This window comes from Lagenorhynchus albirostris, chromosome 14 (genome assembly GCF_949774975.1).
Source record: "Lagenorhynchus albirostris chromosome 14, mLagAlb1.1, whole genome shotgun sequence".
In the NCBI taxonomy this organism is placed as follows: domain Eukaryota; kingdom Metazoa; phylum Chordata; class Mammalia; order Artiodactyla; family Delphinidae; genus Lagenorhynchus; species Lagenorhynchus albirostris.
Genome location: NC_083108.1, coordinates 78498849 through 78515007, shown reverse-complemented (window position 1 = coordinate 78515007; position 16159 = coordinate 78498849). Strand labels below are relative to the sequence as shown.

General features: G+C 47.6%; 1 protein-coding gene across 1 annotated transcript in view; it reads right to left on the bottom strand.

Moving 5' to 3' along the window:
- The window catches only part of CCDC60 (coiled-coil domain containing 60), a 248739-nt gene that overhangs the window by 51225 nt on the left and 181355 nt on the right, over positions 1 to 16159 (bottom strand). Inside the window, exon 5 of the mRNA XM_060121620.1 lies at positions 6416 to 6586. Within this exon, the coding sequence (XP_059977603.1) occupies positions 6416 to 6586 (171 nt within the window). The remainder of the gene's footprint in view (positions 1 to 6415; positions 6587 to 16159) is intronic.

Sequence of the window (16159 nt, the reverse complement as noted above, 5' to 3'; positions counted from 1 at the left end):
GGGGAAAGGAGCCAGAAGAGGTGGAGGCAGCCATTAGGAAGTCACCTTCCTCCTGGGAATTTGAGGACAATCTTGGGGTCACAGAGCTAACTAAAAAATAGGACCAGAATCTAGGTCCCCTGCTTTCCATTTCCACAGGCTCTTTATTCAACCCTAGAGCTGAGGAAACCACAAGCCAATCTGTTGGCATGCCCAGGCTTACTGGCTCAACCCAGTGGTCTAGAATATGGGGAAATTAACCCAGCTATTACACGCCTTAATCTCTTGTTTTATGTCTCGTCTCAACTGCAAACATAAGACAAGTTCTACCCGTTGTTTTTTTCTCCTTTTTCAGCCGAACCTGCAGCTGAGAAATGAGGTCAATGAACACAGTGGGAAAGACTGCTTGCAGGCCGGAATCTTTGGGGACATGCTTGATTTTCTTTTTTCCCTACATAGTTTGTCAGACTTAAAACTTTGGTCTAAAAGAACTTATCCTATGGTCTTAGACCCAGAGGGGGGAAAAAATCCCTTTTGCTTTTAGAATGTGCAGGATCAAATACTGTGTTAAAAAAGCAGTTCTAAATGAACACTTGTATTTTTGATAATTCTGTGATTGGAATTATATTTATAGAACATAGCTCTTACATGTGAGATGCCTTCTAGCCTGCCTGGAAATTAAGATTTTTAGCCATAGATCTGAGGGTTTTAAGTAATTGAGGGCCAGAGAGATCAACTTCATTTCACTGCATAATAATAGCTAGCAATTACTAAGCACGTCTCATAAGCCAGGCTCTGTGCTAAGTGTTATTTCTTTTAATCCTCATAACAAATTTGGGAGTTTGGTACCATTCATAAGGGTGTAGAGAGAAGAGGCTCAGAGCAGCACAGCGACGACCTGCCCAAAGCTAAACAGTTGTGTGCGGGAAGTCTGGGCTCGAACCCCAGCCCTGTGCTCTTAACCACTACTCCCTACTGGTAGGGATAATCTCCCAGTGCTATTTTATAACCCCTGCCGCCCCCACCTGCATTTGATGGCTATGTTGCAATAACAGCCTCCAGTTTTATTTTAATGACCAGCCTTGCACAGCTCATGGAATCCACTGGATAAGTCATAACCAGACCAATGTCCACGTGAGGAAAGATCTCATGCATATTTAAACTTATTAAACTTCAAATATACCATGTCTTGCACACTGAAACATGGATCGGAGAGGGAAGAATTGTGTTCTGTGACCATGGATTAAAAACCCCATGCAAACAAGGGCAACGTTACAACCAAACTATTTAAACAGTCACGGGAGGATCTTTACAGATGCCACCTTCCCCAGAGCCTGTCTGTTTGCCCACTAATCTGAGCAAAAAGTTCCTGCGAAAAGAGCCACTAGTTCGTTCCTTCTCTCTATTCTAGAGAAAGGCTGCCAGGTGACTAGTGCCCCTAGAGGTACCAGACTCAGAGAGGGTCATCGAGGCTCTTAGATGACACTAACGGCAAAACTTGCGCTGAGCTCGTGGGACCTTCACGGAGAGGGTAAGAACCCCTCGGCTCACTGAGTGGCTTTCTCTATATCCTGCGCCTCTTCAAGGTCCCGTGAGGACACTTCAGTGGGGTCCACTGAGTGGCTGGATGGAGGTGGCTCAGGTCATGACTTGCCTGCTTTTATTTTTTTTTTCATTCTGAAAATCGTATTTCTGATTTTGGCAATAGATAACACCACCACATCCTCCTTCTCCAGCCCTGGCCTTTCTAACCAGACATGCGGGCTGCAGGATTTCCGGCGGGCTGATACAGATGGATCTAACCATACCTCTTTTTTTGTCACCCACTGAACTCCCATTCAGCATTAAAGACCCTGCTCAGAAATCACACTTACGGGGATTCTTTCCAGATTTCCTTTTCACCCCCTAAAGCTGAGCGGGCGGACACTGTGAAGTAACAGAAAAAATATATGTATTGGTCTCTGCCCTCACTTTCTGGCACAGAGCTCCTAAAACCCTTGGAATTTCCTGCGTGATAAAGAGTACCAGGGGCATCTCTTGTTTTAATATTTGGTCTTAGACCCTGGATCCTGACACAGAGCTCCCAAATCCCTTGGAATTTTCTGGGTGATAGAGGTGTCTTTTTCTGGGGAATGGGGCAACTCTTGGTGGGCTCCTGGACAGCTTTAGGATGGGGGCTGGTCGCCAGAAAGACCAAGCCGTGATTAGAAGCTTGGACCTCTCAGCCCCACCCCCAGTCCTCTGGGAAGGGGAGAGGGGCTGGAGACTGAGTTAATGACAGAGCATGCCTATGTGATGAAGCCTCCATAAAAATTCCTGAAGTACGGGGTTTGAAGAGCTTCCGAGTTGGTGATCACGTCCAAATAATGGGAGGATGGCACTCCCCAACTCCACAGGAACAGAAGCTCCTGTGCCTGGGTCCCTTCCAGACCTTACCCTGTGTACTTCTTGATCGGGGTGCTCATCTGTACCCTTTATTATGTAATAAAATGGAAAATGTAAGTCAGTGTTTCCCTGAGTTCTGTGAGCCATTCTAGAAAATTATCAAACCCAAGGAAGGGGGTCACGGGAACCCTGATTTATAGCTGGTTGGTCAGAAGTACAGGTGACAACCTGGGACTCGTGACTGGCATCTGACGTGGGGGGGGGGCAGTCTTGTGGGACTGAACCCTTAACCTGTGGGATCTGATGCTAACTCCAGGTAGAAAGTGTCGGAACTGAACAGGATGGTAGGATGCCCTGCTGGTGTCGCAGACATTTGCTTGGTGTGGGGGAAAACCCCACACATCTGGTGTCAGAAGTATGAGTGTGATCATGGTGTGAGAGTAAAGGAGAAACACGTGGGAGGAGTGTTCTTCCTTTACAGGCACACTTCAGGGCACTGGAGGTCCACCCCACGGTACTGTGCTGTGGCACCGCATGCGGTAGGGACTGTCCCCCAATCCTTTTCATATCTCCGTGCCATCAGAGGGCCTGCACGCAGTAGGTCTTCAAAATACAAACGGTTGGCTGTACAATGAGAACGGGCCTGGGTCAAGGTCGTCTCCCATTCTCACCCCTACACTTACTTGGAAGCCAGGATAAAGGTCCAAGACATAATGCACTAAGGGGCCATGGGTATTTTACTGAAGATCTTCTGGGGAAACTGAGGAATGGATCTACATGTCACACTATGAGGCAAAACCTCGTAAAAACCCTCATTAGACATCTCCGTTCTCTCCCACTGATGGCTGCCTTTCCTTTCTTCTCTCCTCCGAAGGGTCCCTTCCGCTCACACTCTCGGCCCGTCTCCTGAATGTCTCCATTCTATCTGTCAGGGAAGCCTCTCTGCTCTTCCTGTCTATCTGCGTATTCACTTGAATACACTTGCTCACCAAAGAAAGCTTCTCCTTGGGATGCTGACTCCTTGGAAGGCATGTGGTGGGGATTGTAAATCATAGATATTTTCTCTAGTCTCAGAATGAATGAATGAGTTAATAAATGAATGCATAAATGGTAAGCTAGCTTACTTAAACCAACCCACTGGGTAAAAATAACCAAAAATGCTGGACAAAATATTTTTTTAGAAAGAGTGGCAAAGGGACTTCCCTGGTGGTGCAGTGGTTAAGAATCTGCCTGCCAATGCAGGGGACACGGGGTTCAAGCCCTGGTCCGGGAAGATCCCACATGCCGCAGAGCAGCTAAGCCCGTGCGCCACAACTACTGAGCCTGTGCTCTAGAGCCCATGAGCCACAACTACTGAGCCCGCGAGCCTAGAGCCTGTGCTCTGCAACAAGAGAAGCCACGGCAATGAGAAGTCCGAGCACCGCAACCAAGTGTAGTCCCCGCTCACCACAACTAGAGAAAGCCCGCACGCAGCAACGAAGAACCAGTGCAGACAATAAATAAATAAATTTTAAAAATAAATAAAATAAAATAAAAAGAGTGGCAAAGAGCCAACAACGAAGTGGGAATCTCTCGGCCAAAACTAAAGAGAGACTGGAAACCAGAGAGGTAAGGCGGCCTGGGAGCTGCTTTGGTCCTAAGGACATTTGCCAATTTAGAAAAGGTTAACTTTCCTTCTAACAGCGTCCCAGGGCAAGGAAAAAGCATAGTCCGTGGTCTGCACAAATGAGGAATCAAAGAGAAGACCCTTCTTACAATAAGCTGGGATTCCCAAGGGCCAGACTTTCAGGGGAAAGGTGACTAGAAATATACCAGCCCTTCATGGTCTCACACTCAGGGTTCCCACCAGTCACCAGGAACCCTGAGCTTTAAGAAGACCTCCAACCACTAGTGTCCAGCCCCCTCACCCCCCACACCAGGGCCTCACAGACCAGAACTCCCTCCTTTTTTTTTTTCCATTAAGTTGAAATTTACATAACATAAAATTAACTGTTTTAAAGGGTGCGATTCAATGGCATTTGAATTGATGGCTGTACAACCATCTCCTAAATCTAGCTCCAAAACATTTTCATCAGCCCCAAAGGAGACCCCACACCCGTTAAGCAGTCATTCTCCATCCCCCCACTTCCTCAACCCCTGGCAACCACCAATCTGTTTCCTGTTTGGGATGAACCTCAAACAAACTATGGCAAGTGAAAGGAGCCAGGCACAAAAAGGTCCCATATTGTATGGTTCCATTGATAGGACCGTTGTTTTTAAGACGTACACATGCGTATTTCTTTACGTTAACGTTGTGAAGAATCTGGGAAATGGTGCATTACCTGCTGTGGATTCCATTTCCTCTTTAGCCGGCAACATGTCAATTTGGGTTCCTAAAAGCAGCCCTAGCACAGTAACTCTCAACCTTGGCTTCACATGGGAATTATCTAGGCGAGCTTTAAAAAGTACTAGGTCCGGGGGCTTCCCTGGTGGCGCAGTGGTTGAGAGTCCCCCTGCCAATGCAGGGGGCACGGGTTCGTGCCCAGGTCTGGGAAGATCCCACATGCCGCGGATCGGCTGGGCCCGTGAGCCATGGCCGCTGAGCCTGCGCGTCCGGAGCCTGTGCTCCGCAACGGGAGGGGCCACTACACTGAGAGGCCCGCGTACCGAAAAAAAAAAAAAAAGTACTATGCCCGGGTAACACCCCCAGAGGGTCTGATGTAATGGGTCTGGGAAGCACCCCGGGCACCAGGTGATTCTAATTGTGGAGGCAGGGCTGAGACCACTGCTCCAATAGGGCAACGGCAGGCCATTTCTACCATATATATTTCCCCTCTTCCTGCTTCAGCACCTCCTTTCCACCACTGATTTGTGCCTCGTTTGGTCTGCACAAGCTAAGTATTCCGGGAGTTTGTTGCTGCAGAATGTAGCAGTCCATGAATGCTGGTGTCACTCAGTTTGGGACATGGGGGTGCTTTCCAACTATGACCTTAGTCATAGGGGGAATTATGACTAAGCCTCATGCTTAATCTCTAAAATGGGGCTAATCATAGTATCTATCTCATAGGAACGTTTTGAAATTTTGACAAAAAGACGTGCACAAAGCACACGGTAGACACTCATAAATTAGCGTTGTGGTTGTGATTATTAGCAGGATTGCTACTGTTACGTGAATGGGCATTTCAGGATGGCCCAGTCTGTTGATGGTTCTCTCTCAGCCAGAGGAAAGACCTTTACGAAAAGAGGGAGGCTACTGATTCAACAGACCAACAAGCCTTTTTTTGGTCCACTTGCTTTGGGTGGATACCGAGCTATGACCTGGGGTTTCAGAAGGTCTAGAATAGGGATACTGATGTGGAATAAAACAAAGTAGTGTGGGGCTTCCCTGGTGGTGCAGTGGTTGAGAGTCCGCCTGCCGATACAGGGGACGCGGGTTCGTGCCCCGGTCCGGGAAGATCCTACATGCCACGGAGCGGCTGGGCCCATGAGCCATGGCCGCTGAGCCTGCGCATCCGGAGCCTGTGCTCCGCAGCGGGAGAGGCCACAACAGTGAGAGGCCCGCATACCGCCAAAAACAAACAAACAAAAAAAACAAAGTAGTGTGCAAACACATTAAGGGAACTCAGAGTCCAAATGGGCTCTGGAGGTGGTTGGGCTGAAATCTGGGAAGGATCAGGAGAGGGCAGCATTTAAGCTGGGCTTTTAATGATAATTAGAACTTTAGTTGGAAGAGTACTTAAGGCCCAGAGAACAGCACAGGAAAATGCCTAGAGGTAGGGACAAGCCTTGGAATGAGAGGGAAAGAGGCACACCTGGGGACCAGCAAGATTTCTTGGGTAGCTCTTGGCATTGGATATGAGGACAGACATATGTAGTAGAAGATACCTCACTGAATACCAGGAGGTGAGGCTGGCGAGGCAGGTTGAGCCAGACTAAAAGAAGCCATTAGACACCAGCCTAAGAAGGGGCTCCCCACGTGAGACAGCTGCCACCCCTCAACCCAACCAGGCAGTGTTCCTTCACAGTGGTCCTTCCCAAGACCACGGGTGCCACGGTGATGGTGTCTACTTACGTCAAAAGAATATCCCCATACTGGACATCTGACATCTTTTTGGCTGGCTGGAATATATTTCTTCCTTCCTCTTTGAGTTTCTGAAGTTGTTGTTGCTTCTTTTTCAATGCACTCTCCTCCCTCAGAATAGTGAAGTATCCACGGCCAATCTTCACCCACTGGATCAAGATGCTGGAGAAAGAGAAAGAGAGAGGAAGACGAGTTGGCTATCAGTGAAATGTCTTACTGTCTTGGGACTGAGAATCCATTGAAGGGCGCTCTCATGCCCAGTAGCAGGAGACCTCCTGCCTTTAGAATTCCAAAGTCACAGAGACCTGAGCTTGGATTATGGACCCACCTCTTACCAAAGACCTTGTACCAATTATCTAACCTCTCCTGGTTTCAGTTCCACCACTCCACAAACATTTATTGAGTGCCTACTATGTGCTAGGCACTCTGCTATGTCCACTGAAATGAGCATGGTAATTCACACCCCAGAGAATTAATTTAATTGGCGGCGTTTTTATTTTGTTTTGTTTTTCATGGTGTGTCTCAGATTCAGTGAAATGCGGTATTTGAGTTTCTTATACATGTGTCACCGGAAGGTCACCAGCAATCTTTTTCTAAATTTAGACCCCGCTTCTCAGCTCACGTAACGTTTTCTGAATCTCTGTGCTACACGACACATGCGCATCCCAGCCGGTCACTGGCAGGTACGGATCAGGCATCATCTGCCCAGCCCATATTCTTGTTACAGCAAACTAGTCTCTCAGGTTCCTCATGTGTAAAATTGTGCAAAACCAAATGAACGTGTACACTGGTGGAACACAGTGAAACCAGATCACACAGAACTGGCCCTGGATTGTCCATTTGGGCTCTTATTTTTAAGTTTAGGGATGCAAGCCGTTGATCTGAGGTGGAATTCATATTTGAAACAAAAATGTGCTTCGGTTTTGCTTTCAAGCTTCTGAAATCCACTCATCAAAGAGCATCCTGAGGTTGCCGGATAACCTGATAGAATGAAAACCGTAACCAGGAGCAACCCCTTAATTTCACAGGGGACGATTTTCTGGATGCGGCACAAAGCAAACGCAGAGCTGTTCTGGGAGCTGGGGCTGACAGCAACTGTTTTTTCGTGGTTATGTTACTTCCCAGAGACTCCTCGCTCAAAACGTGGTTCATAGGTCAAGACTGACGTCACACACGCAGCACAAGGGTGTGAAATGGCATGACTCACACTATGAGGCTTTGTGGGCTCCGAAGCAGGTCTGCAATCAGCTGAGGGAGCGGGGGTTGGGGGGGGGTGAAGGGAGGGCCGGCTTAGGGTTTTCTGGGAGTGGGGCTGGGGTGAGGGGTCCCTTGTTTGGGTGTGGTCTCAACTTCCCGCCAGCACCAAAACGAGGAGCACCTTGGGTTTCTTATCAGCTTTTGCCCAGATGTGGGGCAGAGGGAATGGGGAGGAGGGGGGCGGGCAGCTCAAATGCTGTCAAAGGTCGCACGTCAAAAATGGGGTCAGACTCTTCATTACGTTAATTCACGCCCAATTTCAAATGTGTGTGTTTGCCTAAATAGCTGCATCCTTATTAACCATTCAACAAAAATGTAATGAATACCCGCTGTGTATCAGGAGCTACTCTAGGTGCTGAGGTACAGCAGCAAACCAAACAGCTCACAACATTCCTGTCCTCGTGAAGCTCCTATTCCAGGGGGTGGAGACAGACACAAAACAGCGTGAAGTGTAGGTGACACGCTAAGTTCCAGGGAGAAGCATAAAGCAGGGACGCGGGAGAGTGAGAGACGGGGGTGGGGCGTGGATTGGTGCCATTTTAAATTGATGGTCAGCAAGGGCCTGGCTGAGAAGGTGACATTTGAGGAAAGACATAAAGGAGGTGATGGAGTAAACCATGCAGATGCCTGGGGGAAGGGAACAGCATGTGCAAAGGCCCTGGGCAAGTAAAACTTTTCATCCAGAAAAGTTTCGCTTTCATTGAATAAAATGTTATGTGACATCACATAGTACAGTTTGTGCTCCTGAAAGATTATATCTGTCTGATTTAGATATTGGTCTTCTATCTAAGACTTTTGTTTCACAGAAAGGATCTGCTCTGAAAAAGGAAGGAAGGAAGGGAGGGACGGAGGGAGGGAGGAAGGGAGGGAGGGAGGGGGGAGGGGAGGGGAGGGGTGGGGAGGGGAGGGGAGGGGAGGGGTGGGGAGGGGAGGGGAGGGGAGGGGAGGGGAGGGGAGAAGGAAGAAGAGCACTGCTGTGTCCCAGACTGGGTGCTACTCTAGGAAGCAATAGATGTTACCACTTTCATTAAGAAGCTCATCTCTAATAACTCCAACTAACATCCTCAAGTTCCGAACCCCAGCAATCGGAGAGGTCCCTCTCTGCCATCGGACCTCAGTGAGACTTCTCAAGCGTACCCAGGGTGCTCCTGAGATGCAGCAAATCATCTGGACAAGAGGCTTTTTCAGTGAACGAGGCCATGTTGTGGTTTCACACCTGTGGTAGAACTTAGCCCTGTAGCTCAACAGTTCTGTGTCTGCCCTCCCGCGAGTCCCTCACTTCTGGGTGTGGGAGTTCACTTATTTATCCTCACAACAGCTCGACCTTGTGGGCACTGTTGTTATCATTTCCATCTGCAGATGAGGAAACAGGCCCAGAAAGGTGAGGTCAGAAAAGCTGGAAAGAAGCAGATCTGGGGTCTGAACCCAGGTGGTGGATTTCCCCGTGGGGTCGGACTACAGAGTCTGCTGGTTTGTAGGAGGTCAGGATGTTTCCACTGGCGAGTCTCACCAGCTTGTCCTGGAAATCCCTGTCCTCGACTTGGAGATTCTATAGGCCACCAGGTGTCCTTGGCTAACTTGGGTGGCTTGTCATTGACTGGCCCGGTGTTAGGGGCTCGCCTTTACCTGTTGCCCAGATTCTCTCATGGAGTAGAAGGCTGTCAGCAAGGCCTCTCAGGTCCCAGAACAGACCATGGTCTTCAGAGGCAGAGGGTGGGACCGGCACTGAGAAGTCTCATGTGTGATAACTGCGCACAACAGGGGGAGGGGTTCCAGGGACCTGGAGCAGACCCAGGCAGCATGGTGGGCTTTGCGCTCTGATTTCACTGTGTAACTGAACAAAAGCCTTTGTCTTTCCCTGCAGAAACTGTAACCAACTAGATCCTGAAATGCACGTGTTATGGATTGAATTGTGTACCACCCGGCAGCCAAATTCACAGGGTGAAGTCTCAACCCCCAGTACCTCAGAATGTGACCTTATTTGGAAATAGGGTCACCGCACATGTCATTAGTTAAGATGAGGTCATACTGGAGGAGGGTGGGTCCCTATGCCAATATGACTGGTGTCCATATAAAAAGGGGAAATGTGGGCACAGACACATAGGCAGAGAGAAAACCATGTGAAAATGAAGGCAGAGATCAGGGCAATGCTTCTGCAGGCCAAGGAATGCCGAAGATTGCCCGCAAATCAGCAGAAGCTAGGACAGAGGCATGGAACAGATTTTCCCTCTCAGACGCGAGAAGGAACCAACCCTTCTGATACCTTGATCTTGGACTTCTAGCCTCTGGAATTGTGAGACAATAAATTTCTGTTGTTTAAGCTACCCAGGTTGTAGTACTTTGTTCCAGCAGCCCTAGTAAACTGTTACAGCATGATCAAATATCTGAGCCTACATTCATGCAACAGCCCAACTCTTTATTTTCTTTGACTGCAAGGGTTAACGAAATCCTTATTAAATTAATTTTATAATAAATGACAGGCTGAAGGTCACGCCACAGTAAATAAAAGGGACCTGAATATTATGTCCCAGGCCCTGAGCTGGACACCTATTTTGTGTCAGATACTGTTCTAGGCAGTTATGATGTGTCCGGTTCTGTTCAAGCACTGGCACTACAAAGGCGAACACATCCTCAAAGAATTCACAGTCTTCACCTCTGCCTCTAAGTTATCTCATTTCTACAAAAGTAGAAATTAAGAGGTTGTTAAGAGATTTATTTGACTTCTTTATGCCCTTATGCCAAAAAGGATTACGAGCAGAAAATTTTTAAAGTGAGAAGGGCAGGAGACATGAAAAAATAAGAAAACAGTATCAGGTAAGACAAGTATCGAAACCCACGACACATGAGCTAGTGCCCAGATTTGGCCCTCAGCATCCTAGCGGCCAGCACAAGGAGGGAAACACAATCCCTCATGTGATTCCTCATGACCATGAGATTTTGAAACAGCTGTTCAGGTGATGCCTAGCCATTCCTGGTGGAAGAAGAAGAGATTTCTTTCAAGGACCTGTATAGGGACGACACTGTGAAAAGAGAAGTCTGCAACAAACCTCTAGATGCGGGTAGCGATGAATGCCTGTCTTACCGATTGACTCACAGAAAAGCATCGGGGAGTTGCTGTTGGCAATTTGAGGAATCTAGCAAGTTTTCTGGTAGAACTGCAGCCCTTTTCAACCAAGGCAGCCGGACTGCTAGCGGTTAGATCTTCTGGAAAGACCTGGCTGAGAGATGAACAGAGGTGGTGATGTGTGTGTGTGGGGGGACAGGGGTTGTCTGGGCCCTCAGGTCAGACCCACCAGCCTATTCTGGGAACTTCAGGCTGCGGGGTGTTCGCTCCGTGCACCGTGAAGTACTCCCCTGTTACTGCAGAGGCCCATTTAAAAATTCCTAGTATTTTAGCAAACCCCCATTTAATTCCCTGTATGTTCCCTCCATTTTCTTCATCATTATTGTTGATTACCAGGCTATTCGCCTGAAGGGAGCTATTTGCAGGGAAGAGCAGTCTTCTTCTTTAAATCCACTCACCCGGGGCCTCCTGTTCACTGCTTTCCGCGATGTAAAACTCCCACGGCTAACGTGGCAAGAGGAACGATGGGGAGTCAAATAATTTACTGCGCCAGGCAAACGGAGGAAGAAGCGGATTATAAAATGGAAAGTTTCCTCTACCCAAAGCCACTTCCTCTTAACCAATGCATGCGGGTAGGTTTTCACATTTAAGGGACATGTGTTCTCTGTACATTCATCAGCCTGTGTGAGCTGATGAATGAAACATTCGCAGTATGGCAATAGGAATAGTCTCCATGGGGCTGAGCTGAGCCACACCGAAGGGGCAGGTTTCACTCCCAAGCACCTTCAGGCCTGAGGGCCAGTGTACACAGTGGTAAGCCTCGGAGGGGCCAGCCTCTTGGATGGGGTCTCTACTTTGCCACTCCCTTAGGCAGGTTTTAAACCTCTCTAAACCACAGCCTCTTCATCTCCAAATGAGGAAAAAAGTGATTCTTGCCTCAAAGGGCTGTTGGGAGGATTAAATGACAGTGGGTGTAAAGAGTTTAGTGTAGTGCCTAGTACCTAGGACTCAATGACTGGGCGCTACAATTATTACTGTCAACTCGCTTAACAGTGCTGAGAGGGTGGTGTGATCTGCAGTTGAGAAAATAGAGGGAAGAGGTTAAGTAAACGATGAGGGTCATAGTAGCTGGGAAGTAGCAAAGCAAGGGTTGGGAGCCAGCAGGGATGATTCCAGAATTTCTCTCTCCATCTGCATGCTGCAAACACAAGAATATTCAGAAGGAAGCTTTAGAGCTTTGAGTCTATGCATCTCTGGGCTGTTCTTATTGTGCAGAGTTCACCGCTAGGCCCACAGAAGAGAAGCTGGTGGCTTACACTTTCCTCCTTTAGAGCATGTTTTACCCAATCCAAGTCACCACCTGTGGCAGATCAGGTCATCATTCAGCAAATACTCACTCCCTCCCCCATCCCCTACATTCAGGCAGGGAATGTTCTCCCAGCATCCTGACTTTGGACTTCACCATATGACTTCTTTGGCCAATGGGATGTTAGTACATACGACCTGAAAAGAAGCTTGAAATAAGCTTGCTCAGTTGGGTCCATGACAAGAAAAAAAACCCCACTATTTCGCTGAACCCAGAAGAATGAGAAAGGCATGGAACAGACCTGAACCCAGCTAATCTCAACCTAAATCAGCCAAACCCCAGTTATCCCACAGACACATGAGCAAGGAAGAAATACTTATTGAAAGTCACTGAGTTTTAGGATAGTTTGTTACACAGCATTATGGTGAAAATCGCTGACCAATACATCATTTGTTATAAGAGGTGACATTATTTTATGAACCACAACGAAGGAAAACTCCATGCCAGTTCGATTAAGACATGATTGTACACTGCATCTCCAGTTCAGAGATGTTAAAATGTGGGAAAAAATGTGCCTATTCGATATAAAATATGGCATTAGGAAAGAAATTGCCGCAGACCTGAGAAAAGATGATCTGGAACAGAACCTGGAACATAAAGGTAATTAACAGCCCCTTCAGAGAAGTATCTAGCAATTTTCTGATATTCTCTGATGAGACTGAGAGTCCTTCTTGGGGTGTTCGATTTACCCCCACATCTGGCCTGTCAGACTTGTAACAAGGCTGTTAATCTTTACTAGTCATCCTACTCTTGAGTGATGCTATCCAGCTGTTTGTTACTCTAAGTGTGGTCCCTGGACCAGCAGCATTAGCAACATACAGGAGCTTGTTAGAAATGCAGAATCTTGGGCCCCCCTCACACCTCCTGAATGAGGATCTGCATTTTAACAGGACCCCTAGATGACTCATATACACATATAAGTTTGAGTTGCACTGGTCTAGCTGTCCTCTCCCTTCTGTTAAAAGATACTCTTTCCAGAAAGAAATCTTCGAACTGGCTTTATTAGAAGCCCAATTCCCTTCCTACAAGTTTGAAATAAAACTTTGACACACACTAGCAGTCAATTCATCTCAGAAAGTTCTTCAAGCACAGCTCTAGCAGCCATTCTCACTCTCTGAGGGCACTCTGCTTGTCATGAGTCTCCCATTACCTGAATCAGCAGCTCCATCCCCAGGGCCCCAGAGGAAACATGGAAAAGAAACAGACAGCCCCAGCTCTTCACAGGGGCCTTGCAGGAAGCTGCAAGTACTGGAGAGTTGACAGGCAGCGAAAGAAATTCACGTGCCACCTTTCTATTATGGGGGGCATGGGATTAACCACCGCAAATCACTTTGTTAAAAATCAACAGCCCAGATGTACTTAAAAACAAAAAAACACAACTTTTAATGGTAGTATTGCTCTGCGTCCAGCTGGTTTTCACTCACATTTTCTGTCTCTGCCCGCAAGAAATATGGGACTATAAAGCCAGGAGAGCTTCCATGGGGGAGGAAGCATGACATTAAAATGAACAAACACTCCTGGCAATATCCAATTTCAGGGATGTCCTGCTCTCGCAGAAGGGAATTGCCTACATGGGAAATTTTCACTTAACAAATTTTACTGTTTTCCAATAATGGCAAATAAATCAGATTCTTCCCCGATTGTGGAGGCTGAAGGCTTGGAGAACCCATTTCATCTGGCTGGCTCACATCTTGCTTTGTCAGCCCACCCAGACATATCGATTTCAGAGGAGGAGAGGGCAAACGCGATGGAATGGAGGGATGGATCTGAAACACTATCCTGAAATTCTTGAATTTTCAGGCAACCCCTACAGGCAAATTAATAACCCAGCCCTAGCTCAAACGCACCAAGCAAATATTTTGCATTTAAATTCCCGCGTTAGAATGCCCTGTTTATACAATAACTTAATAAATCTGCCTGGCTGCCAAATGGACAAGAAGGTGAGAATCATTCATTAAAATGCAAATGCAATTGAGATGAAATTTGGAATACATTTATTACAGTAATTGAACTTCAGTCAACTGCAGGCACGACACAGATTCTGAACTACCTCTCAGACAAAAGGACATGTTGCGTTCCCGACACCCCACCCCCACCCCAAGTTAATATCTTTGTCAGCATGCAAATTAAAGCCATTTCCTGAGGGCCAATGCTTTGCAATGGAGGATTTCACTCGTCTTTATAGGACAAGATTGCCAGAGATAAAGGTCAACTGCATACACAAAAGATTGCTCTGGTAGCATATCGTGTATACAGCCAATTGACTGCAAACATCTTCGGAGTGCTTACTGCAACTATATTCTTATTAAATCACATCCGAACATCTCTTTACTCTCCCTGGGTTATTTGCTAATTGTAATGCCTAACAATGGGAGATTCGCCAAGTCAGGATTTCACCTCTCAGATCAAAAGTTTCAGATGGATTTCTCTCCTGTCTGAATGACTCAGCCCAAAGACGAGGCCCAGTTCAAGGGTTCCTTTTAATCAGATGGAAGAGAGATGCTACTGAGACTGTGATAAAGACACAGCAAAACTGACTCGCAAGGGAGAAGTCGCTTTATCTGCTTCAGTTTTATTCTCTCTGGCTCCTTTGCAAAATTCATGTGGCATTTCTGAGGTCTGGGCAAACAGCGCACCTGCACCTAGCAGACGCTGTCTGAGTCGGAAGAAGGCACGGCCTAGAGTCTTTCTTTGGCCACAGGCCAGTCTTCCTTTGCTATCCAGGAAGTGACCTTAGTGGCAAAATACAATTCATTTCACCTGTAAAATGGAGAGATTGCTTTTGTCCCCTTCATCCCCTTCATATTCATTAATTCATAATGAAGTGATGTCCACTCTATTTCCTAAATGTCACTAGACTGACTTCCTGTTGCCACCACCCTAGCCAGAAATCATCTATTACTGTAAGTAGCTTCCTACCTGGTCTTTCTCCTTCCCAATCCATTGTCCACCTGGCTGTCACAGGGCTCTTTCTGAAATGCAGACTCATTCCCATCATAGTGTTCCAAACCCTTCAGTGGCTTCCCACTGCTCTCAGGATGAAGTTCAGACTTTTTCCCATGGCAATAAGTCCCTCTAAGATCTGGGCTTTATCTCTAACTGTTAGGGGAACCACTGACTGAAACCGCCCACCCTGGCCAGGCACCACAGTAACCATTTGCATGAGTTGTTTTACGACAGGAGGCCCTGGTAAGGAACCCGGAACTAACAAGCCACCACCCACCGGAAGAATTCGGGAAAGGTCAAAAGGAGACGCCAGTCCATATGTCCTACAAACCTCCCAGAATCTTCCCCGCTGGAATCCATCTTGGCTGAGTGATGCGCGCGCCACCAGGAAGGACCCGAGTCAGAATGATTGGCCAGAGACTGACCCAGAAACTAATCCTATCACCATAAAACCCGAGACTGCGAGCCACGTGGCAGAGCAGTCTTCCTGGGCTCCCTTACCCTGCTGCTCTCCGCCCGGGCGCCCCTTCCCAATAAAATCTTTTGCTTTGTCAGCACGTGTGTCTCCTCGGACGATTCATTTCCAAGTGTTAGACAAGAGCCGACTCTCGGGCCCTGGAGAGGGGGCCCCCTTCCTGCAACATACCCCACTCATCCAGTCATTCATTAGTATCTCTCTACCCCTCAGAATCCTATGATTCTGCCTCTTCCTGTAGCACTTCCTCCCCCTTTTCACTTGCTGATTCCAAGGCTTTGGAAAAACTGTCAACTGTTGACCATTCAATACTGCTACTCCCTCCTTCCCTCCAGCTCTAGGCTAGGTCAAGTGCCTCCTCTGTGCCCTCACAGCTCCCCGTGTCCATGTGCTCCCCGTCACTGCACTCGCCACACTATATGGCAATTGCCTAGTTCCTTGTCTGCTTCTCCCACTAGAATGCAGACTCCTTGAAGACAGCGCCTGATACAGAGCAGGCAGTCAGCATTTACTGGTTTTCCTTCCCTACCTCTCGCCCTTTCTCCCAATGGCAGAAAGTGCCATTTCCTGAGCTTCCTTAGTAAAGACCACATTATCCTGGACATCAAATACCTAGATAAAAAGTCA